The sequence below is a fragment of the Aotus nancymaae genome, unplaced genomic scaffold, assembly GCF_030222135.1.
Source record: "Aotus nancymaae isolate 86718 unplaced genomic scaffold, 86718_ANA_hifiasm-v0.15.2.pri h1tg000067l, whole genome shotgun sequence".
In the NCBI taxonomy this organism is placed as follows: domain Eukaryota; kingdom Metazoa; phylum Chordata; class Mammalia; order Primates; family Aotidae; genus Aotus; species Aotus nancymaae.
The window spans coordinates 8,046,374-8,070,218 of NW_026988482.1; the positions used below are offsets into that span (position 1 = coordinate 8,046,374).

At 43.8% G+C, this 23,845-nt stretch overlaps 1 protein-coding gene and 1 pseudogene across 1 annotated transcript in view; both read left to right on the forward strand.

The window, feature by feature from the left end:
• KNG1 (kininogen 1) overlaps positions 1-6,959 on the forward strand; it is a 29,928-nt gene extending 22,969 nt beyond the window's left edge. Inside the window, exons 8-10 of the mRNA XM_012470836.3 lie at positions 2,182-2,289; positions 2,411-2,497; positions 4,956-6,959. Coding sequence (XP_012326259.2) covers positions 2,182-2,289; positions 2,411-2,497; positions 4,956-5,768 — 1,008 coding nt within the window. The 3' untranslated portion in view covers positions 5,769-6,959. The remainder of the gene's footprint in view (positions 1-2,181; positions 2,290-2,410; positions 2,498-4,955) is intronic.
• A 10,924-nt stretch (positions 6,960-17,883) lies between these two features.
• LOC105729893 (large ribosomal subunit protein mL50-like) lies at positions 17,884-18,727 on the forward strand (annotated as a pseudogene).
• Positions 18,728-23,845: the final 5,118 nt, after the last annotated feature.

Here is a 23,845-nt window from a genome sequence, read left to right on the forward strand (position 1 = left end):
AGGGTTTCATCATGTTGGCCAGGCTGATCTTAAACTCCTGGCCTCAAGTGATCCACACATCTTGGCCTCCCAAACTGCAGGGATTACAGGAGTGAGCCACTGTGCCCAGCCTATTTTTACTTTTTATTTCTTTAATTTTTTTTTTTGAAGGTAAGCTTAAACGGGGAAGACTTCTGATAAGAATGACCCCTGAGAAAGGTGGCAATGTGGATGCAATTTTTAGGCCCTCAAATGGAAGATGTTATTTAAGGTCTATTTAATTCCTCTCCTTTGGACCTTGAATAGAGTTGAGCCATCAGCTGTGGTTTGCATTACAAATTGTCAGCTTTCTTAGGCTACATTACATTGATCAACTTTAATTAAGGTATACTCTGAAATGAGCAAGATAATTCATGAGCACAAAGGAAAGACTCTGAATCCCTCTTGGAACCTCTTCCCAACTTCCACACATACCTATATTTTCCAAAGTTAATCATTAAATTCATTTTAAAAATGTAACCATACTTAGCCGGCAAAACAACGCCAGAAAAGAGAAGTTTAGTTCTTCCAATGACTCCTCCCTGCAATCATCTCACATCATGCTTTTATCTTTCTTTTTTCCTTTTATCTCATTTACACTGAAGGTCTACACATCATGCTTTTAAAAAAAAAAAAATCAGGAGATAGAGAAGACTGTTGTAGTTTGCTTTTACGAAAATGGGATTACACTATCACCCTATAACTTCCATTTTTTCAACAATGGCTGTCCCTGTAGGTTAACAGATATAGGTAGCATGCATTCTTTTTAATAGCTACATACTATTACAAACACCACCCCACCCACACACACACATTTATTTATTTATTTGTTTGTTTGTTTGTTTATTTTGAGATGGAGTCTCACCCTGTCGCCCAGGCTGGAGTGCAATGGTGGGATCTTGGCTTACTTCAACCTCCACCACCCAGGTCAAGTGATTCTCCTGCCTCAGCCTCCATAAGTAGCTGGGATTACAGATGCCTGCCACCATGCCCAGCTAATTTTTTGTACTTTTAGTAGAGATGGGGTTTCACTATATGTTGGCCAGGCTAGTCTTGAACCCCAGACCTCAGGTGATCTGCCCGCCTCGGCCTCCCAATGTGCTGGATTACAGGCATGAGCCACTGTAACTGGCCAACACATTAAAAAATGTAACCATACTTAGCCAGCAAAACAACACCAGAAAAGAGGAGTTTAATTCTTCCAATGACTCCTCCCCACAATCACCTCACATTGTGCTTTTAGCAACCAAATATTAAATAATTTGGTTGAGAAATTAGGCCACAAAATATTTAATGAAAGATAGTGTTGTGTAGTGATTAAAACTGTTGCTAGAGATTAAAATAATTATTTTTTATTTATTTATTTTTTTTGAGACAGAGTCTTACTCCGTTGCCCAGGCTGGAGTGCAGTGGCATAATGTTGGCTCACTGAAACCTCCCCCTCCTGGGTTCAAGTGACTCTTCTGCCTCACTCTGCCAAATAGCTGGAATTACAGGCAGGCACCACGATGCCCATCTAATGTTTGTGTTTTTAGTAGAGATAGGGTTTGACCATGTTGGTCAGGCTGGTCTTGAACACCTGGCCTTAAGTGATCCACCTGCCTCTGCCTCCCAAAGTGCTGAGATTCCAGGCATGAGCCACCGTGCCCAGCCTAAAATAATTTCTTAATATTAAAAATAGTAGGAGAAGCAATAAAAAAACAAATACTTTTTCTAATTACACAATGTAATCCACATAATTTCTATAGTAGTACTATATTAGTACTTCACCAATTCAAGAGTTGGCAGAACAAGACATGTTCAAAAACATTTTAAGTTTTTCTTCCTATTCCTCTTAGATTCTTAGATATTACAACTTGAACTCTTGAATTACTAGGGAATTTAATAGCTGTTGGACAATAAAACTCAAATAAATACATACATAAATAAAAATTGTAGCTTGCTTTTTTCTTCCTTCATTTAGGAAAGGAAATGGGACCAACCAATTGCCAAATATTTTAAATATGCAGGTAAAGTTTAATGCCAAACATTTGTACTTTTTGTGTGTAACTCTCTAAGTTGATCAATTAAACTTTCAAGATTCTTCCTTAAAATTTCTTAAAATAAATGATTTATTATGCAAATATTTCTTAAGCATTTATTTTGTGCTAATTAATTTTTCAGGTGGTGGCTGGCAAGAAATATTTTATTGACTTCGTGGCCAGGGAAACCACATGTTCCAAGGAAAGTAATGAAGAGTTGACCAAAAGCTGTGAGACCAAAAAACTTGGCGTGAGTAGTCATGCACCTGTCTACTTTTTCACTGGAAGCTTATTTGATGTTTTAAAAATCATTTGTTTAAATATCTCATGAATAACACTGTCTCTCTTTTGACTTCTGTTTTCATGGATAGCAAAGCCTAGATTGCAATGCTGAAGTTTATGTGGTACCTTGGGAGAAAAAAATTTACCCTACTGTCAAGTGTGAACCACTGGGAACGGTATGATTCTAATTACAGTCGGCATGGGGTCAGTTCTGCTCAATCTGAAAATTCATATCTAGGGGTTGAAAATGAACCATTACTGAAATGAATTGGGGAGCTATCTTCCTAAAATGGGGAGTAACTCTCACACTTCTGTGCTGATCTCTGTTTAATGGCCAGAAAGGAGAGTAATAATCCTCCTGACCACTTCTCACATATTGTCAGAGTCTCAGGGAAGCTGCTATAGACCCTCTCCTAGTGCACTGCAGTCCTGCTGTGGAAGAGCAACATTGGCTATGCCAGGTGCACCTGAGGCCAGATACAGCACTCCACTGCATTCTGCTGACATGCAAGGACCATGTGAAAAATGCATAGCCGGGCACGGTGGCTCACGCCTGTAATCCCAGCATTTTGAGAGGCCGAGGCGGGCAGATCACCTGAGGCTAGAAGTTTGAGGCCAGCTTAGCCAACATGGTGAAACTCCGTCTCTACTAAAAATACAAAAGTTAGCCGGGTGTGGTGGCATGTATCTGTAATCCCAGCTACTAGGGAGGCTGAGACAGGAGAATCACTTGAACCCAGGAGGCAGAGGTTGGTATGAGCCAAGATCTCGCCACTGCACTCCAGCGTAGGCAACAAAGAGCAAAGCTCCATCAAAAGAAGAAGGGGAAGGAAGGGGTGGGGAGGGGAGGGGAGGGGAGGAAAAGAAAAAGAAAGAAAAGAAAGAGAAAAATGCAGACTCACTGGCTGGGTAATGCAGAAAAATGCAGGCTCACTGGCCTGTAATCCCAGCAGTTTGAGAGGCCCAGGCAGGCAGATCGCCTGAGGTCGGGAGTTCAAGACCAGCTTGACCAACATGGAGAAAACCCCATCTCTATTATAAATACAAAAAAATTAGCAGGGCATGGTGGCAGGCCCCTGTAGTCCCAGCTACTGGGAAGGCTGAGGCAGGAGAATCGCTTGAACCCGGGGGGCAGAGGTTGCGGTGAGCCAATATCGTGCCACTGCACTCCAGCCTGGGCAACAAGAGCGAGACTCCATCTCAAAAAAAACAAAAGAAAAAGAGAAAAGAAAAGAAAAATGTAGACTCGAAAACCCCACTTCACAGCTACCAAATTTTAACAAGATGCCCAGGGATTCATATGTACGAATCAAGTTTGAGAAGCATTTGTTGATGTCATCTTTCTTTTTTAAATCTTAAAAGAACCCTGGGAAGTAGTAACCCTTTCCCTATTGTCAAGGATGAGACACTAAAAACTAGAAAGACTTTGAGGTCCTTAGTGAATAATGACACTATCAAATACTTCCTCTGTCCCAGGCACTATACTGAAGGCTTCATCCATTTTCCATTAGTTTTCCTTAGAACTCTATGAGGCAGGTGCTGTTATTATTTCTATTTTACAGAGAGGAAAAGTGAAGCTAGTGGCACTTGGATTCAAATATTGGTCAATTCAGAGTCTACCCTTTTCATGATGATGCTGATGACCAGTAGGGTCTAGCTTGACTCCAAAGACCATGTTCTTTGCATCACCAAAGATGATGTTAATCACTGCGTCCGATTAACACCTTCTCACGGGTAGTAAGTGTAGGTAGAATTAATCCACAAATCAACATCTTTGACGCAAGTTGCCTCTTCTCCCTCTTTTCTGATTTAGTCTTTTGTCGTGTGTAGGTATGTAGATGGACTAACACAAACATTGTATAAAGGCTGCATTTCAAGCTTATGAATATCTTAATGTGCTTCAGCACAACAAAGTGATCGTGGATACATGCTCCCTATATATTCAGTTCATAAAGCCACTTGGGCCTTTTAGGATGAAAGCAGTGATGATGATAACAATAGTATCAATAATTAAATGCTGTGCTTGCATAATCATAGGCTTAGAATATACCCTAGAGATTAGCTACTTCAACCACCCAATTTTTCCAGATGAAGAAAAAGCTCTCTAGCTTATTTTACTGCTTGTTTTTGAGACAGAAACTCACTGTCACCCAGGCTGGAGTGCAGTGGCACCATCTCGGCTCACTGCAACCTCCACCTCTTGGATTCAAGCAATTCTCCTGCCTCAGCCTCCTGAGTAGCTGGGGTTACAGGCATGTGCCATCATGCCTAGCTAATTTTTGTATTTTTAGTAGAGATGGGGTTTCACCATGTTGGCCAGGCTGGTCTCGAACTCCTGACCTCAAGTGATCCGCTCTCCTTGGCTTCCCAAAGTGCTGGCATTACAGGCGTGAGGCACCGTGCCCAGCCATTTTACAGTATCATTAAGAACAAAAATCAATGTCCACAAATTTTAAGACCAATCAAAAGAGAAAAAAGTACTATTCATCCTTTCTGGTATATTAATGTATTTAAAACCTGGCAAACACCTCCCCCATTGTAAACTAAGATAGCATTGTCAGATATCTGTGTTTGTTTCCTTCATTGATAGCACAATTTTTGCAGTAATACATTCATTTTATATTTTCTGTTTAGATCTCACTGATGAAAAGGCCTCCAGGTTTTTCACCTTTCCGAACATCACAAGCAGGGGAAATAAGAGAAGAAACAACTGTAAGTCCACCCCACACTTCCACGGCACCTGTACAAGACGAAGAGTGGGATTCAGGAAAAGAACAAGGGCATACTCGTAGACATGACTGGGGCCATGAAAAGCAAAGAAAACATGGTCTTGGCCGTGGCCATAAACATGAACGTGACCATGGGCTTGGGTACCAAAGGGGACATGGCCTTGGCTGGGGGCACCAACAACAACATGGTCTTGGTGTTGGACATAAGTTCAAACCTGACGATCTTGAACACCAAGGGGGCCATGGCCTTGACCATGGACATAAGCATAAGCATGGTCATGGCCATGAAAAACATAAAAATAAAGGCAAAAAGAATGGAAAGCACAATGGTTGGAAAACAGAGCATTTGGCAAGCTCTTCTGAAGATAGTACTACATCTTCTGCACACACTCGAGAGAAGACAGAAGGGCCAACACCCATCCCTTCCCTAACCCAGCCAGGTGTAGCAGTTACACCTGACTTGCAGGACTTTCGGGACTCTGATCTCATTGCAACTATGATGCCTAATATACCACCAGCTCCCACAGAGAGCGATGATGATTGGATCCCTGATATCCAGATACAACCAAATGGCCTTTCATTTAACCAGATATCAGATTTTCCAGACACAACCTCCCCCAAATGTCCTGGACGCCCCTGGAAGTCAGTTAGTGAAATCAATCCAATCACAAAAATGAAAGAATCGTATGATTTTGATCTCGCTGATGCTCTTTATTAATTTATGCAGCCATGGGTATTTATTTAATACTTTATTAAAGTATCAATATCCCTCTCTCCATTGTCCAAATGCAAATATCCTGATATAATGCACCAAAAACCGTGCAGCTTCAGAACAGCCTAAAGAGAAGTGGAAGATTCCCAGTGGAGACACCATCAGTGGGGACTGCATAAAATTGTGTGCCACAATTCTAAATCTTTTCAGAATCTTCTTCACAGTTTTCTAAACTAGTACAGAAAATGGGCAAACTAATGTGCCTTATGGCCTGCTGCAGTTGGCTTCTGTGATAACAAATATGTACCTTACAACGTATGTCATGAATTTTCACACAAAGATTCTTGACATTCTGAATGAACTGTGGCACCTGCTCTTTGAATGTGTGTGAAAATAAGGGAAGTCAAGAGATTAAATACTGCACTTATTAACGGAGTAGAAATAATTAAAAAAAAAAAAAACTTCCAGATGTCAAAGAGAAGTAACAAGAAAGAAAGAAAGGTTGGCCAAAGGGAGGAAAAGGGGGACATAAATTAATTGACTTTCTGTTCCCAAAATGGGCTAGTTATATCAAATAAGTACTCCCACTTGACAAAGCTATTCTGATAATTCCCTTTCTGGGTGAGAGTGTTTCTTATAAGTCAGTAATTTCTGTTTACTCATTAACTACTCTTTGCAACAGGCTTTCATATAGGAGTATTCTGTTTATTTTTTGCTGTGGCTAGATTGAGTAATTCTTAGTTTACAGAAGCTCTGAGCTTAATGATAAGGCTGAAAAGCAGAGAAAGCAATATAGAACCAGGCTTGCTAAGTAAGCTTTTTACACAATTGACAAGGGAATATTATGGAATGTGATGCGGTTTGTTCAGAAATTTTATGAGGAAATTCTCTAGTCTCACTTTATAATCATATCATCTTTTTGCTATGACATTGAAGACCATTCAGTTTTGCAAAAGAGAATAATAGGATTGTCTTTCATTGCCTTATCGTGCAAAGAAGGTTTATGTTTTATAACCAGTGTTGTACTTTTGCCTAGAGAAACAAGATACGGCTTTAAATAGCTACAGTCATCTTTGGATGCGTATGTCACTGCTGCTTCGATTTATTGGATGTATTTGAACCTCTGAGTTTGTCTTTCATCTTATATATTGCCTGTACTTTTAAATAAACAACCAAAGACGTCAGGAAAAAGTCTTACCTTGTCAACTGGATGCTCCACTTTTTAAAAAAGCTTGAATGATAACATCAGATTAACTGAGTTTTACTATACTTACAGAGTCACCTAAGGTCCTGCGAGTACAAGGGTCGACCCCCAAAGGCAGGGGCAGAGCCAGCATCTGAGAGGGAGGTCTCTTGACCAGTGGGCAGAATCTTCACTCCAGGCACATAGCCCCAACCACCTCTGCCAGCAACCTTGAGAGGAAAGACAAGAAGAAAGATGGGGTAGAATTTAAATAGAGAACAATGCCTTTTTATCATTCTGCCTCTGGGTGAAATAAAGATCAGTTTTGATGTTCTTACTCCTGGTTAATTCACAGTGGTCTCCTTTCGGCCATACCCATCCCGCATCAAATTCTAGCTGGTCAGAGACTCAGTGCTGTGGCTCTGCTGTGGAGGCTCATAACCCAACACTGGAACACTCTCTAACCAAGACAGAAAGCCTTAGGAGGGACTTCCTTACCACTATGGGTGCTAAATTAAGTCAGTAGGTCATGCTTCAACCAGTAATCTAAGGACTCTCTCTACCTTCTCTTCCTCCCTCTTCTCCTGATTCCCAAGCCTTTAGCTAACAGTAATTTGGCTTGTTTAGTATTGTTTTCTTATGGTCTAGACAATTACCAAAAATATTTTTTAAATCATCTCTGTTAATATGATGTCTACCAACTTCTCATTATCAGAAAATACCTAACCTCCAAAAAAGTTTAAAGAAAATTCGCAATTGCCGGGTATGGTGGCTCACACCTGTAATCCCAGCACTTTGGGAGGCCAAGGTGGGCAGATCGTGAGATCAGGAGATGGAGAACATCCTGGCTAACACAGTGAAACCTTGTCTCTACTAAAAATACAAAAAATTAGCCAAGCGTCGTAGCACATGCCTGTAGTCCCAGCTACTCGGGAGGCTGAGGCTGGAGAATCGCTTGAACACAGGAGACGGAAGTTGCAGTGAACTGAGATTGTCCACTGCACTCCAGCCTGGCCAACAGAGCGAGACTCCATTTCAAAAAAAAAAAAAAGAAAACAAAAACTGAAATTATCTTTGTGATCCAGGTAAAGAAGAAAATAGAAAATCAATAAAATAAAAAGTGACAGATTTTAAATTTTCATCCCAGCACTTCAGGAGGGTGAGGCAGGTAGATGACCTGTGGTCAGGAGTTCGAGAACAAAAAATCTGGCAAACACCACCCCCATGGTAAACTAAGATAGCATGGCCACATGGTGAAACCCTGTGTCTAATAAAAATAAAAAATTAGCCGGGTGTGGTGGCTTGTGCCTGTAGTCCCAGATGCTCCAGAGGCTGAGGCAGGAGAATCACTCGAGCCTGGGATACAGAGGTTGCAGTGAGCTGAGATCATGCCACTGCACTCCAGCCTGGGTGACAGAATAAAACTAAGTGTCAAAAAAAGAAAAAAAAAAAAACATTTATTTAACATCTATTACCATCATTTGCTGTGGTAGACAATTTATTTTTGGCATATAATTTAATCCTCACAACACTCTTTTTTCTTTTTTTTTTTGAGACAGGGTCTAACTGTTGCCCAGGCTGTAGTGCAGTGGCACAATCAGAGCTCACTGAAGCCTCCACTTCCCCAAGCTCAGGTGAGCCTCTCATCTCAGCCTCCCAGATAGTTTCGCTCTGTCGCCCAGGCTGGAGTACAGTGGCGCAATCTTAGCTTACTGCAACCTCCACCTCCCAGGTTCAAGTGATTCTCCTGCCTCAGCCTCCCAAGTAGCTGGGATTACACGTGTGTGCCACCACGCCCGACTAATTTTGTATTTTTAGTAGACACAAAAAAACTAATTTTTGTATTTTAGTTTCTCCATGTTGGTCAGGCTGGTCTTGAACTCCCGACCTCAGGTGATCCGCCCACCTTGGCCTCCCAAAGTGCTGGGATAACAGGAGTGAGCCACTGTGCCCAGCGATCGTCATTCTTTTATGAGGAAACTGTAGTTCACAGTGCCCTGCCCAAGGTCACATAGTTAATAAGTGACAGGGCTGGCATCCAGACTTAGACCTTTTGAACTCCATTCCACCATGTCATTTTAAGGCTTTATTATTAATGTTGTCATCACAAAAGACACACCAAGTCACTGACCAGAGTCACAGAGACCCAATAAATTCAAAACAAAACAAAACAAAAAGATATTCCGAGACAATTTCTGACTCTGAGAGGATCCTTGTCTCAATCCCAAATATTCTTATTAAATACCTAATTGTGGCTGGTGCTGTTCTGAGTATTGGTCAGGGTAAACTGACATAAGCAGTAGCCACTAACTATTTACCATATGCTTCGCCTGAGGTCCTGAGAGGAAACGAAATAAATTTTAAAAGACATAAATCCTTTCCCTAAAAGATCTTGCAATCCCATTGGTAAGTCAAGATGAAAGCATATGGAACAAAGACTTGATCCAGCCTGCAGTCTTCTGTGGAACAGTAAGTGGACGCAACCAATGTGATTGGAAGAAGTTGACGAGGTGGAGGGAGCAGCTGTGAAAGGCAGCATGGAGCCTAGTTGGGAGTTTAGGCTGAAATAGGCAGTAGAGCTCCTTCTACAGTCTTTGTTTTACTCAAAGAGTGTTTGAGATAGAGTATTCTGAAGGTTCTGGATACGGTGGATCAGAATGAGAATGGAGTCAGGATATTTCCTGACGATCATGTTTTAGCAGAGAATGACCACTCAGGGCTGATATATAAAGCCTATCTTCTCAATTTACTCAACAACATGAAGTATTTCCACTTCAGGATTTCGTTAGGTAACATAAACACGAGTTTCCTGTAACCCAGAAACTAACTTTCTTACTTTTCAAATATCTATACCAGCTGGGCATGGCTCACATCTATAATCCCAGCATCTTGGGAGGCCAAGGTGGCCGGATCACAAGGTCAGGAGTTCGAGACCAGCCTGGCCAACATAGTGAAACCCCACCTCTACTAAAAATACAAAAATTAGCCAGGCGTGGTGGCGGGTGCCTGTAGTCCTGGCTACTCGGGAGGCTGAGGCAGAATAATTGCTTGAACCCAGGAGGCGGAGGTTGCAGTGAGCCGAGATCATGCCACTGCACTCCAGCCTAGGCAACAGAGAGAGACTCTATCTTAAAAAACAACAACAACAAAAACAATTTGTTGGTGTGGCGGTGGGTACCTGTAATCCCAGCTACTGCGGTGCCTAAGGCAGGAGAATCACTTGAACTGGGGAGGCAAAGGTTGCAGTGAGCCGAGATCAGGCCACTACTCTCCAGCCTCGGTGACAGAGAAAGACTCCACCTCAAACAAACAAACAAACCCCAACTCCCAAGCCAAAGTCACACCCCGAGTGTCTGGCCCTGGCCCTGGGGCCACACAGCTCCATTGCTCTGTGCTTCTCTTCGGGGCAGCATTTCCTCTTGTCCAATCCAACCCACATTCCTCACATTGTCTACACCTAGCTCCTCAAACAGGAAACCCCTGTTGGCTTTTTATCCCACTCTCCACCTCCTGCTTCTAAGCCTGGCTCCAAAGGACTTAACTCACAGGAGGACACATGCTTTTCGGCCTCAGCCCAGTCTGTCCCGCACCCACGCTCTGTACCTTCTGCTGGTGCTCTGTACCTTCACCTTGCTGGAGAGCCCAGACCTCCCACGGCTCCTCTGAGAAGACTTGAGAGGATCCAGTAGCTATGTTAAAAGCCCACTCCTGTAATCCCAACACTTTGGGAAGCCAAGGTGGGCGGACCACCTGAGGTCAGGAATTCGAGACCAGCCTGGCCAACATGGTGAAACCCTGTCTTTACTAAAAATACAAAAAATTAGCTGGCATGGGTGCGTGTGCCTGTAGTTCCAGCTACTCAGGAGGCTGAGACACAAGAATCGCTTGAACCGAGGAGGTGGAGGTGGCAGTCAGCCAAGATCGCACCACTGGACTCCAGCCTGGGTGACAGAGTGAGACTGTCTCAAAAAACAATACGAAACAAAAACAAAAACCACTCTTCCGGAAGCCCAGTCTCTCTCTCTCTCTCTCTCTCTCTCTCTCTCTCTATATATATATATATATATATATATAGTAAGTTAGGTGATCAAAAGGCAAAATGCCACTTCAACCTCTTGAAAAATGCTGCGTTAAATTATTTAAGGTTATACTTTCATCTTTTATTTCTTTTCTTTTTTTTTTTTTTTTTTTGAGACGGAGTCTTGCTCTGTCACCAGGCTGGAGTGCAGTGGTGCAATCTCGGCTCACTGCAGTCTCTGCCTCCTGGGTTCAAGCGATTCTTCCACTTCAGCCTCCCGAGTAGCTGGGACCACAGGCGCGTGCCACCATGACCGGCTAATTTTTTTGTCTTTTTAGTAGAGACGGGGTTTCACCGTATTGGCCAGGATGGTCTCGATCTCCTGACCTCGTGATCCGCCCACCTCGGCCTCCCAAAGTGCTGGGATTACAGGCGTGAGCCACCGCGCCCCGTCTCATCTTTTATTTCATGAGAATCTCCATTTGAACACCATTCTGTCTTTTTGCAAAACTTTCTCTATATTTCCCTGGCTGTTCTCAAATTCCTGAGCTCAGGTGACCCATCTATCTCGGCCTCCCAAAGTGCTAGGATTACAGGCGTGAGCCACTGCGTCCGGCCTTCTTTTTAATATTAATTATCCAGTTTTACATTGTTCTACTTGATTAACACTAGGCTTGAGTATAATGGCACGATCTCTGCTCACTGCAACTTCCGCCTCCAGGGTTCAAATGATTCTCTCGCCTCAGCCTCCCGAGTAGCTGGGATTACAGGCAGCTGCCATCACGCCGGGCTAATTTTTGTATTTTTAGTAGAGACAGGGATTCTCCATGTTGGCCAGGCTGGTCTTCAACTCCTGACCTCAGGTGATCCGCCTGCCTCGGCCTCCCAAAGTGTTGGGATTATAGGCATGAGCTACAGCGCCCGGCCACAGCATGCACCTTCTTAAGGACAGTTCTTTTTTGGATCCTTCCTGAGGTTCTGATTTCGAATCCTTCCTAACCCAGCTCACTGTCGCACCCCTCCACCTCTGTCCCCCGATTCTGCCTCACTTTCTCCTTTCCTGATTCCCATCATTACCCACAATCAGTCCTGGCCTCAGATTCCCGCCCTTCAGGTTCCAGTGTGCCTTGGGTCCTCCCTCTCCCCTGATCCTCTCTGATTAGGGGTCGGGTGTGTGTGCTGGAATTAAAGCCAACCTTTATCGGAGTCCTGGGGCTGGATTCTGCATTGTGCTCTGCTGTGTCATTGCACCTTCTCGCTTCTACTTTTTCTGCCCTGCTTCAACCTCTTCATACTCTATTTTTTTTTTTTTTGAGACAGAGTTTCGCTCTTGTTACCCAGGCTGGAGTGCAATGGCGCAATCTTGGCTCACCGCAACCTCCGCCTCCTGGGTTCAAGCAATTCTCCTACCTCAGCCTCCCGAGTAGCTGGGATTACAGGCGCTCACCAGCATACCCAGCTAATTTTTGTAGTTTTAGTAGAGACAGGGTTTCACCTTGTTGACCAGGATGGTCTCGATCTCTTGACCTCGTGATCCACCCGCCTCGGCCTCCCAAAGTGTTGGGATTATAGGCGTGAGCCACCGCGCCCGGCCTCAACCTCCATACTCTAACCCCGCCAGTGGATGCTGACCCCGACGGTGGAGCTCCTCTCCATCTCTCCATCTTCTGCTTCTGGCCTTTCCTGGCAAGGGGCCCCAAGCTCTGAGCCCTTTTCTGGGGCGCCGTTCTGCTCTTCCTTGTCACCTCGGGGCAGTGGCCGTGGGCTCCTTCTCCAGCTGCTGCGGGCCTGGGCCGCCCGGGTCAGTGTGGCCGGGCGACAGGGCACTTCCCGCCCGGCAGGTACACTGCGCGAGACACACGCTGTAGGTTGGTGTGGGCGCCGCTTAGAGGTTGGTGCGGCGCCCCCTGGAGGATGGTGTGGGCGTCGCCTGGAGGCTGGTGCAATGCCTCCTGGAGGTTACTGTGGCGCCGCCTGGAGGTTGCTGTGGTGCTCCTTGGTGCCCAGCACCCCGCCTGGGGTTTCCGGGCTGCGATGCTGCTGCCGCGGGACCAGGGTTCCACTCGGCTGCATCTTCTCGCGAGGCGCCTTCGCTTCTCCGGGAACTCAACGGTGCAGCCCCGGAGGCTGCTGCTGCCCAGGTTGCTATATTCCCGCGGGGGCCGGACGGGCTCTCGCCTCAGGCCGGCCATCCCACTCCGGCCGCCTCCGCCTCTTCCTTCCCTCAGCGGGAGGAGGCGATGGAGCGACCTTCAGGCACTGGGCGGCTGCCGCTCCCCAGCAGCCGGCGGAGCGGGGGAGGAGAAGACGCCAGGAAGCAGAAGGCCCCCGCCTGCCCGAGGGTCCCCCCGGCTGCGCCCCCTGGTACCTGCCCGCGAGCAGTTGCCGGGACCCTCCCTGACAAGTTGCTCCCCGAAAAGCTGTAAGGTTCTTTGGCCTGCAGGGAGGGACACGTTCTTCTTCACGTTGAGTCTGCACACTCGGGCCAGGCATTTTCTGCATATTCTTAAATAGAATGTTTCAGTCAAAGGTTGATGGTAGAACCACTCTTTCTGATTCTAGCCTGCTGGTAAAGAGAGTATGAACATGAAAATAAGAATATTTATGAATAGGTTCCAGACTTTGGAGGGATCCAGTAGGAAAGAAAAACAAACGCTTCCACCCACCTTTGTTCACAAAAGTGTGCTTTACCAAATTGGTGCAAATTACAGATAACTTGAGAGGAAAACGTTTCTTGAATCTAGAAAACAAACAAGTAAAGGGCGGGGCGCGGTGGCTCTCGCTTGTGATCCCAGCACTTTGGGAGTCCCAGGCTGGGGAGGGAGGGGCGGGGATCACCTGAAATCAGGAGCTGGCGACCAGCCTGGCCAATATGGTGAAACCCTGTCACTACTAAAAATACAAAAATTAGCTGGGCGTGGTGGCGAGCGCCTGCAGTCTCAGCTACTCGGGAGGCTGAGGCTGGAGAATCACTTAAACTCAGGAGGTGGAAGTTGCAGTGAGCTGAGATCGCGCCACTGCACTCCAGCCTGGACAACAGAGTGAGACTCTGTCTCAAAAAAAAAAAAGTAATAAATTAACAATATTTTAACTGCAAGTTACAGTTATAAAAACATTATCTTAATTTTATGGATTTTTTGTTTTGCTTGATCTCAGCAGTTTTTTGAACATTTAAGTTTATTAGAGTTCTAGAAATTGTTTTTTAGTTTATTGATTTTTATTTTTGAGATAGTATCTCACTCTGTCACCCAGGCTGGAGTTCCGTGGCACAATTTTGACTCACTACAACCTCTGTCTCCCAGGTTCAAGCAATTATCATGCCTCAGCCTCCCTAGTAGCTGGGATTACAGACATGTACCACCGTGCCAGGCTAATTTTTGTATTTTTAGTAGAGATGGGATTTCACCATGTCAGCCAGGCTTGTCTCAAACTCCTGACCACAAATGATCCGTCCATCTTGGCCTCCCAAAATGCTGGGATTACAGGTGTGAGCCAGTGCACCCAGACCTTTGATTTTTTAAAACATATTTATTTTTAATATATTGAGGGGATGTAAGTGTGAGTTTCTGACATGCCTGTATCGCATAGTGTTGAAGCCTGGGTAGTTCATTCTTGTGAGTTATCAGAAACCTGTGTTCAAGAGGACTTACTAGAGTTTTTTCCATGAAAATCAAATTTGGGGGCCAGGCACGGTGGCTCATGGCTGTAATCCCAGTGCTTTGGGAGGCTGAGGTGCGCGTCGGATCACAAGGTCAGGAGTTCGAGACCAGCCTGGCCAACATGGTGAAACCCTGTCTCTGCCACCACCAGTTAGCTGGGCATGGTGGTGGGTGCCTGTAGTCCCAGCTACTTGGGAAGCTGAGGTAGGAGAATCAATTGAACCCAGGCGACAGAGGTTGCAGTGAGCCAAGATGGCGCCACTGCACTCCAGCTTAGGTGACAGAGCAAAATTCCATCTCAAAAAAAAAAAAGGAAAAGAAAAAAATTTGAATTTGGACTATTGCCGATTACAAATAGTTTTAGAGAAGAATTCAAAACAGTAAATGTGGATTATAGAATCAATAGTTATGATGAAAATCTGATCAAAGTTCCCAATTCACAAGGAAATTTAGTTAGTAGTCTTATGTGCAGCATTTTAAGAGAGTAACCAGAATCATGACTGACAGCATCACATCAGGACCACCAGACTTTTATAAATTTCGTATAATCTTCAGAATATATTGATAACTTTTTGTTGTTGTTTTTTGAGATGGAGTCTTGCTTTGTTGCCCAGGCTTGAGTGCAATGGCGCCATCTCAGCTCACTGCAACCTCCACCTCCAAGGTTCAAGAAATTCTCCTGTTTCAGCCTCCCAAGTAGCTGGGACTACAGGCATGTGTCACCATGCCCAGCTAATTTTTGTACTTTGTGTGTGTGTGTGATGGAGTTTCACTCTTGTTGCCCAGGGTGGAGTGCAATGGGCATGATCTCAGACCACTGCAACCTCCACCTCCAGGATCAAGTGATTCTCCAGTTTCAGCCTCCCGAGTAGCTGGGATTATAGGTGCCCGACACCACACCCGGCTAATTTTTGTGTTTTTTTTTTTTTTTTATAAAGACAGGGTTTCACCATGTTGGTCAAGCTGGTCTTGAACTCCTGACCTCAGTTGATCCACCTGTCTCAGTCTTCCAAAGTGCTGAGATTACAGGCATGAGCGACCGTGCCCAGCCATTAAATAACATGTTTATACAAATATAACTTTAGCAAATATTTAGCATAACAATCAAAATTACAAATCATAACATATTCAATTTGTATAAATGTATATAATTTTTGGAACATGTATATCAACAACATACCCATAAATATAACTGAGATGACATCTAATGTCACCTCGTTTGACAGTGCCCTCCCATGCAGTATCACCACATTTGACAATGACCACCAATACAATCTATCAAGTAAATCGAATCATTTCATATCTTTACAAGATGAGAGACACATTCTTTAGACTCCCTGAGGGACCCAGCTGAAAAATCTCAAGGTTAATTTTAAGCCAAAAAGACTTGATTTAGGATTTTGATGATGGAGAAACCCGTCAAAGATGTCATGTTGGAAAACACTTGATCAAAATGGAATCATAGGTCACTATTAGAAGAATATTCATTTACCCAGAGACTTCAAAAGCATTACAGAAAGTTACATGGATATAAAAACCTTAACCCTTATATGTGTGTATATATATATACACACACACACACACATATATTTTATATGTATGTATATATATACATATATATATAAACATTATATATACGTATATATGTATATGTATATATATATATTAAGTGTTGCTCTGTTGCCAGACTGGAGTGCAGTGGCATGACCTCAGCTTACTGCAACCTCTGCATCCCAGGTTCAAGCAATTCTCCTTCCTCAGCCTCCCAAGTAGTTGGGACTACAGGCATGTGCCACCACACCAGCTAATTTTTGTATTTTTAGTAGAGATGGGGTTTCACCATGTTGGCCAGGATGGTCTCGATCTCTTGACCTCGTGATCTACCCACCTCGGCCTCCCAAAGTGCTGGGATTACAGGCATGAGCCACTACGCCCAGCGAAATCTTACCCGTTTTAAAGCTCAGTTTTGCTAAGTAATCAAAAAGGGTACTTGAATGTCATCAGACACAGGAAGAGCGTGCACGGGTATACACACATGATGACTTTGGTCATATCTCCATTTGCCACATGATTACACATTAGAGTGGCAACTTTACTGACCGGAAAGCCAGTATTATAGAAGGTATAGGAGGCACTCTTGGACTTGAGACAAGAACATTGTTGTGTAGAAATTTCATTGATTGTGTTAAAATTATTCTCCAGGGGCTAGAGAACACATAGCATGGCCTTTAGAATGAGCTAGGCTTTGGTTGGATGCAAGGTCTCAACACTTACTAGCTGAGTCATATTGGACAAAGTTCTTCATCATTCTGAGACTCAGTTTGTTTGTTTTTTGAAATGGAGTTTTGCTCTTGTTGCCCAGGCTGGAGTGCAATGGCACGATCTCGGCTCATTGCAACCTCCTTCTCCCAGGTTCAAGTGATTCTCCTGCCTCAACCTCCCAAGTAGCTGGGATTACAGGTGCCGGCAACCATGCCCAACTAATTTTTGCATTTTTAATAGAAATGGGATTTCACCATGTTAGCCAGGCTGGTATGGAACTCCTGACCTCAGGTGATTCACCCACCTCGGCCCCCCACAGTGCTAGGATTATAAGCATGAGCCACTCCACTTGGCTGAGACTCAGTTTTTTTTTGTTGTTGTTGTTTGTTTTTAGACGGAGTCTTGCTCTGTTGCCCAGGGTGGGCAATTCTCCTGCCTCAGCCTCCTGAGTAGCTGGGATTACAGGCGCGCGCCACCGTGCCCAGCTAATTTTTTGTATTTTTAGTAGAGACGGAGTTTCACCATGTTGACCAGGATGGTCTCGATCTCTTGACCTCGTGATCCACCCGCCTCGGGCTCCCAAAGTGCTGGGATTACAGGCGTGAGCCACCGCGCCCGGCCCAAGATTTTTATTATATATCTTTTATAGAGAAGGCAGCGAAGACATAAAGAGGTGAATTATCTTGCCCAGATTACTCAGCTAATAAGTGGTGGAGGCAGAATAGAACCTAAACAGTGTGGCTGCGGAGCCCACATGCATTGATTCCACAAGTGTTTATTGAGCACCTGCCATGTACAAGGCCTTGTGTGATTAAATATGGTTATGATTAATAATATAACAATGACAAATCACACATTTTAGATGTAAGATTTTCTTTTTTTGTAGGTTTCAGGCACAGAACTGTATATCCAATAATAGTGAAATTGATCCCACTAGTTATGACAGAAATGATGATACATTTAAATGAGTTGGATGATTTAGAGGTATTATCTCATGAATCTTTGACGGAAACTGAATGAGGAATGAAATTTATTGTTCCCATTTCACAAAGAAGGAAACTGAAGTGAAGAGGGATAAAATAATTTTGCATGGCATGAAGTAGAAATTCCAAGTACAGGAATTTAGACTTGGATCTGTCTTTTTCTGAGGCCCCCATGCTTTTGACCACTATAGACTCAAGCATCACCTTGTTTTTCCACTCATTCAAGAGACTTTTTTAGAATTCTCTAGAGTGGATCTCAGCGAAGATGGCTGCGCGATCTGTGTCCGGCATTACCAGAAGAGTCTTCATGTGGAAAGTCTCAGGGTCACTGCATAGAGAATTTTGGTCTCGATCCAGAAAAGAGATAGAGCCAGTGGTGACTGAGACTGCAGAAGAGGTGAAAAAGGAATCTATCCTAGTGTGTCCACCCTTACAAAGCCGAGCATACGCACTACCTGAAGATCTCCAGAGTCGTTTGGAATCTTATGTTAAAAACTTTTTGTTTCATCTCTTCCTTGTAATTGGCAAGACGTCTCCCTGGAAGATGGTCGTCTAAAGTTCAGTCTCTTGGTGCATTTAGCTGATGACTTGGGTCATATAGTCCCTAATTCCAGACTCCACCAGATGTGCAGGGTTAGAGATGTTCTTGAATTCTATAACATTCCTGTTCAAGATAGATCTAAATTTGATGAACTCAGTGCCAGTAATCTGCCCCCCAGTTTGAAAATCACTTGGAGTTACTAAGCAATTTGGAAGAGAAACACACTGAAATCATTTTTTTTCCCTGGGCAAGGGGGCTGCTTATCATACCTTTCAATACTTTACCATGTGAAATACTACCAGAACTGTTCTCTAAACCCACTTTTTCTATAGATGAATGTATCATCTCTTTTGTTTCTCATATTATGAATGGACAAACAACAGGACTTTCTACTTTCATATTTGCTGAAACCATTTTTTAAATGAAATTAGGTCATTAATTTGAAAAATTTTGAGAGGACACTGTCATTAACTTGGATTTAAGACAGGAGGACATTTCAAGTTCACACCCTTCATAGGCATAAAGTAGTAGTTGCAAGAAAATATTTTCATCCTGTTAGGACTCATATCTAAGGTAGAGTTATTATATATTGCACATATACAAATAAACTTGTATTAGATAAATACCTATAAACGAAACATAGAAGTATGTTGCATGTTACTGACCATTACTAGATTAATTTCTTTTGGAATTAAAGTAGATTTGTTGAAAAAAAAATAGAATTCTCTATTTTTTTTAGGTTGGTGCTCATCATGAGCTTCTGTTCCCATTCTGCAGGTGGTGAAGCCCTCTATTGTCCTGACCCCAACCTGTCCCATGACCAGGGCCAGCTCACCAAGGAGCTGCAGCAGCATGTAAAGTCAGTGCCCTCCCCTATGCGAGTACCTGAGGAAGGTGAGTGAGCGCAGACAGACGGGGCCTGGCGCCCTCGAACAGTTCCTGGGTCTTGGCCGCCACAAGTCTCACAGGGGCCATGCTGGGGGGAGCGTAGGCAGTCACAGTACTGGATTTTTCCTCCTTTTTCCTTCCATACAAGTGGCTTAGTATGGAATGGCTTAGTATGGGATGGGGTAGAGTAGTTAACTTATTTGGATAAAAACTACTATTTTGTATCAGAAACTCAAAAAGAATTATTGCTGACATGTTAACCTAAAGAAAAACAACGAGACAAGTGCCCAGCAGTACTTCAAAAGGCTATTTATTATCCTGCAAAATTCAGGCTGGAAGTTGTGTCCCATACCTGTAATCCCAGCACTTTGGGAGGCTGAGTGGATCACCTGAGGTCAGGAGTTTGAGACCAGCCTGACCAACATGGAGAAAACCTTGTCTCTACTAAAAACACAAAATTAGCCGGGCATGGTGGCATGTGGCTGTAGTTCCAGCTACTCAGGAGGCTGAGGCAGGAGAATGGCTTGGACCTGGGAGGCAGAGGTTGAAGTGAGCTGAGATTGCGCCACGGCACTCCAGCCTGAGAGAGAGAGAGAGAGAGAGAGACTCTGTCTTAAAATATATATATATATATATATATATATTTTTTTTTTTTTACAAAATTTGAAGCAGAAATCAAAATCAGCAGCTTCCAAACTATTTTTAACATGATTCATAATTAGAAATACATTTTATATTACACATATAGTTCTATATTTTGAATAAAATAATTAATAAAATCACATTTATTTTACAACATGCAATACATTTCTTATTCTCCTTCATTTGTTTTTATTTTATTTATTTATTTTTATTTATTTTTATTTTTATTTTTTTTTTCTTTTTTGAGACGGAGTTTTGCTCCTGTTACCCAGGCTGGAGTGCAATAGTGTGATCTTGGCTCACCGCAACCTCTGCCTCCTGGGTTCAGGCAATTCTCCTGCCTCAGCCTCCTGAGTAGCTGGGATTACAGGCACACACCACCATGCCCAGCTAATTTTTTGTATTTTCAGTAGAGACGGGTTTCACCATGTTGACCAGGATGATCTCGATCTCTTGACCTCATGATCCACCTGCCTCGGCCTCCCAAAGTGCTGGGATTATAGGCGTGAGCCACCGTGCCCGGCCCTATTTTTTTATTTTTTAAAGATGAGGTTTCACCATGTTGGTCAGGCTGGTCTTGAACTCCTGACCTCAAGTGATCCGCCCGCCTTGGCCTCCAAAGTGCTTGGATTACAGGCGTGAGCCACCACGCCCGGCTATTCTCCTTCATTTGTTTGGAATGCTCTGTGCAATCTACAAAAAGTCCAATGGTAATAATTAAATTATTCATTTAATTAAACATTATCTTGTCATTTAAAATAATTTCAAAAATGATCTTTTGTTTTTGAGATTATGTGTGTATGTGTATGCGTGTATATATATATATATATACATGCATATATATATATATATATTTTTTTTTTTTTTTTTCTTTGAAAGAGTATCTTGCTCTTTCACCCAGCCTGTAGTGCAGTGGCACAATCTCGGCTCACTGCAACCTCCGCCTCCCGGGATCAAGAGATTCTTCTGCCTCAGCCTCCCAAGTGGCTGGGACTACAGGTGCATGCCACCACACCCAGCAATTTTTGTATTTTTAGTAGAGACAGGGATGTCACCATATTGGCCAGGCTGGTCTCGAACTCCTGACTTCATGATCCACCCGCCTTGGCCTCCCAAAGTGCTGGGATTATAGGTATGAGGCACTGTGATGGGCCCAAGATAAAAAAATTTTAACAGTAGGCCAGGCATGGTGGCTCACGCCTGTAATCCCAGCACTTTGGGAGGCCGAGGCGGGTGGATCACGAGGTCAAGAGATCGAGACCATTCTGGTCAACAAGGTGAAACCCCGTCTCTACTAAAAATATAAAAAATTAGCTGGGCATGGTGGTGCGTGCCTGTAATCCCAGCTACTCAGGAGGCTGAGGCAGGAGAATTGCCTGAACCCAGGAGGTGGAGGTTGCAGTGAGCCGAGATCACACCATTGCACTCTAGCCTGGGTAACAAGAGTGAAACTCCGTCTCAAAAAAAAAAAATTTAACAGTAGACTATTAAGAGAAAAACACTGGCTATGAAAGAATATACATAGTTTTTCCTATCTGTTTAAAAATAAAGATTGAAAGAATACATATGCAAATAAGTTTACATTTTTTTTGGTAATACTTTGCTGCATTGTCTGAATATTGACAATCAATACACATTCTGAAGCTACATGGCTAACATTGAGTACTCACTGTGGGTGCCAGGCCCTGGGCTTAGTGCTCTACATGCATTTTCATTTCATTTCATTCTCTCCACAAGCTGAAACAGTATAGCCAACCCATTTTACAGAGTTGGAACTGAGGCTGAGAGACTGAAAGTTATGCCTGAGCTTGCAGTCAATAAGAGGCAGAACTGGAACTGAAACCAACGTGTGCCTGACAATCAGTTCATGTTCTGATGGTAGGCTCGTCTGCTTCACAGAGCATGGAATAGATGGCACGTGCCTGCTGAGATGGACTAGGTATCACTGTAGGTAATAAACAGTCCCAAACCATGGAAGTTTATAACACCGAAGGCTCTTTGTCTGCTCATGCTGCATGTCCTCCATGGCTCTCCTGGGCCCTGTGCTCCACATCGCCTCATCTGCCACCAGAATAAAGGAGCAGCCTGCATATAGGACCTGTCAGTGGCTCTAAGAGATGAAGGAGAGGGTGGCCAGTCTCAATGGCTCCCAACTCATTTGCCTTGAGGTGACACACTTCACTTCCACTCACATCTCCTGAGTCAAAACAAATCCCATAACTACATCCACCTTCAAGGGTCCCAGAGGAGAACCTGAAATACTCGGTGGACTCCATTAAGGCCACCGTACGGTGTCTGCCTGCGTGGGAGACTGCGGAGAAGCAGAGGAGAGTGGGGAATTGATGGGAAATGACAGAAGGACTGAGTCACCGCAGATTTGCTTTATCCTCAACCAGGTAGATGTAGAGAGTTGTCGTGATGACAAAAGGAAGGTGAAGGGGAGGAAGAAGAGACTAAAAGATAAAAAAACTTCTAATGGGGCATTCGACCTGACTGTTAACAGGAAGGTCTTGTTTCAGACTTTGTTTTTAAGAATTTAGATTGTACTGGCCAGGGCCTATAATAACAGCACTCTGGGAGGCCTATCTGGGTGGGTCACCAGGTCAGGAGATCGAGACCAACCTGGTCAACATGGTGAAACCCCGTCCCTACTAAAAATACAAAAATTAGCTGGGCTTGGTGGTACGTGCCGGTAATCCCCAGCTGCTTGGGAGACTGAAGCAGGAGAACTGCTTAAACCCGGGAGTCAGAGGTTGCAGTGAGATGAGATCACTCACTGGGCACAGTGGCTTATGCCTGTAATCCCAGCACTTTGGGAGACCGAGCGGGTAGATCACTTGAGATCAGGAGTTTGAGACCAGCCTGGCCAAACTCCTGTCTCTACAGTAGAAATACTGTCTCTACTAAAATTACAAAAATTAGCAGGGCATGGTGGCACAGCTACTCAACTCAGGAGACTGAGGCAAGAGAATTGTTTGAACCTGGGAGGCAAAGGTTGCAGTGAGCCAAGATTGTGCCACTGCACTCCAGCTTGGGTGACAAAGTGCGACTCTGTCATTTAATATATATATATATATATTAGATGAAGCCTCTAGAATGCTAAAGCCAATTCAACCCTTAGGTAGTTTGAAAGGAAAATAAATTTCCCCAAAATCAAAGTCAAGCTGGGAACTGCATAGGGCAAACCTGCCTCCCATTCTATTCCTAAATAAGATAGCTACAAAGATGTTTAAAAGCTGCACACCTCCCTCACAATTTGCCCACAAGGAAATTCCCTGTGGTCAAAGTACAGGCTGAACTCAAAGTCATCCCTCTACTCACATGAGACAAATGCGTATCTGATTGCTTCCTTTGCCCTACTGTTTCACTAAGCCAGACTAAGTCATAAGTGACTATTCCTGAAATTGTGGATTCAGTGAAAGGCTAATCAGAAACTCAAAAGAAACCATTTGTCTCTTATCTACCTATGACCTGGAAACCTCCTCCCCACTTCTAGTTGTCCCGCCTTTCCAGATTGAACCAATGTATATCTTATGATATACATCTTACATGTCTCATGCCTCCCTAAAATGTATAAAGCCAAACTTTGCCTCAACCACCTTGGGGCACCTGTTGTCAGGACCTCCTGAGGCTGTGTCATGGGTGCATCTTTAACCCTGGCAAAATTAACTTTCTAAATTTTCTTTTTTTGTCCCTCCAGCTTAGCTTTACTGCATTATAATTTTTTTTTTTTTTTTTTGAGACAGAGTCTCACACTGTTGCCTGGGCTGGAGTGCAGTGGTGCGATCTCAGCTCACTGCAACCTCCGCCTCCCAGGTTCAAGTGATTCTCCTGCCTCAGCCTACTAGGTAGGCTTTTGAGTGCACACATGGTCCTTCCCCCAGTCTAGCAGTATGACATGGAAAAA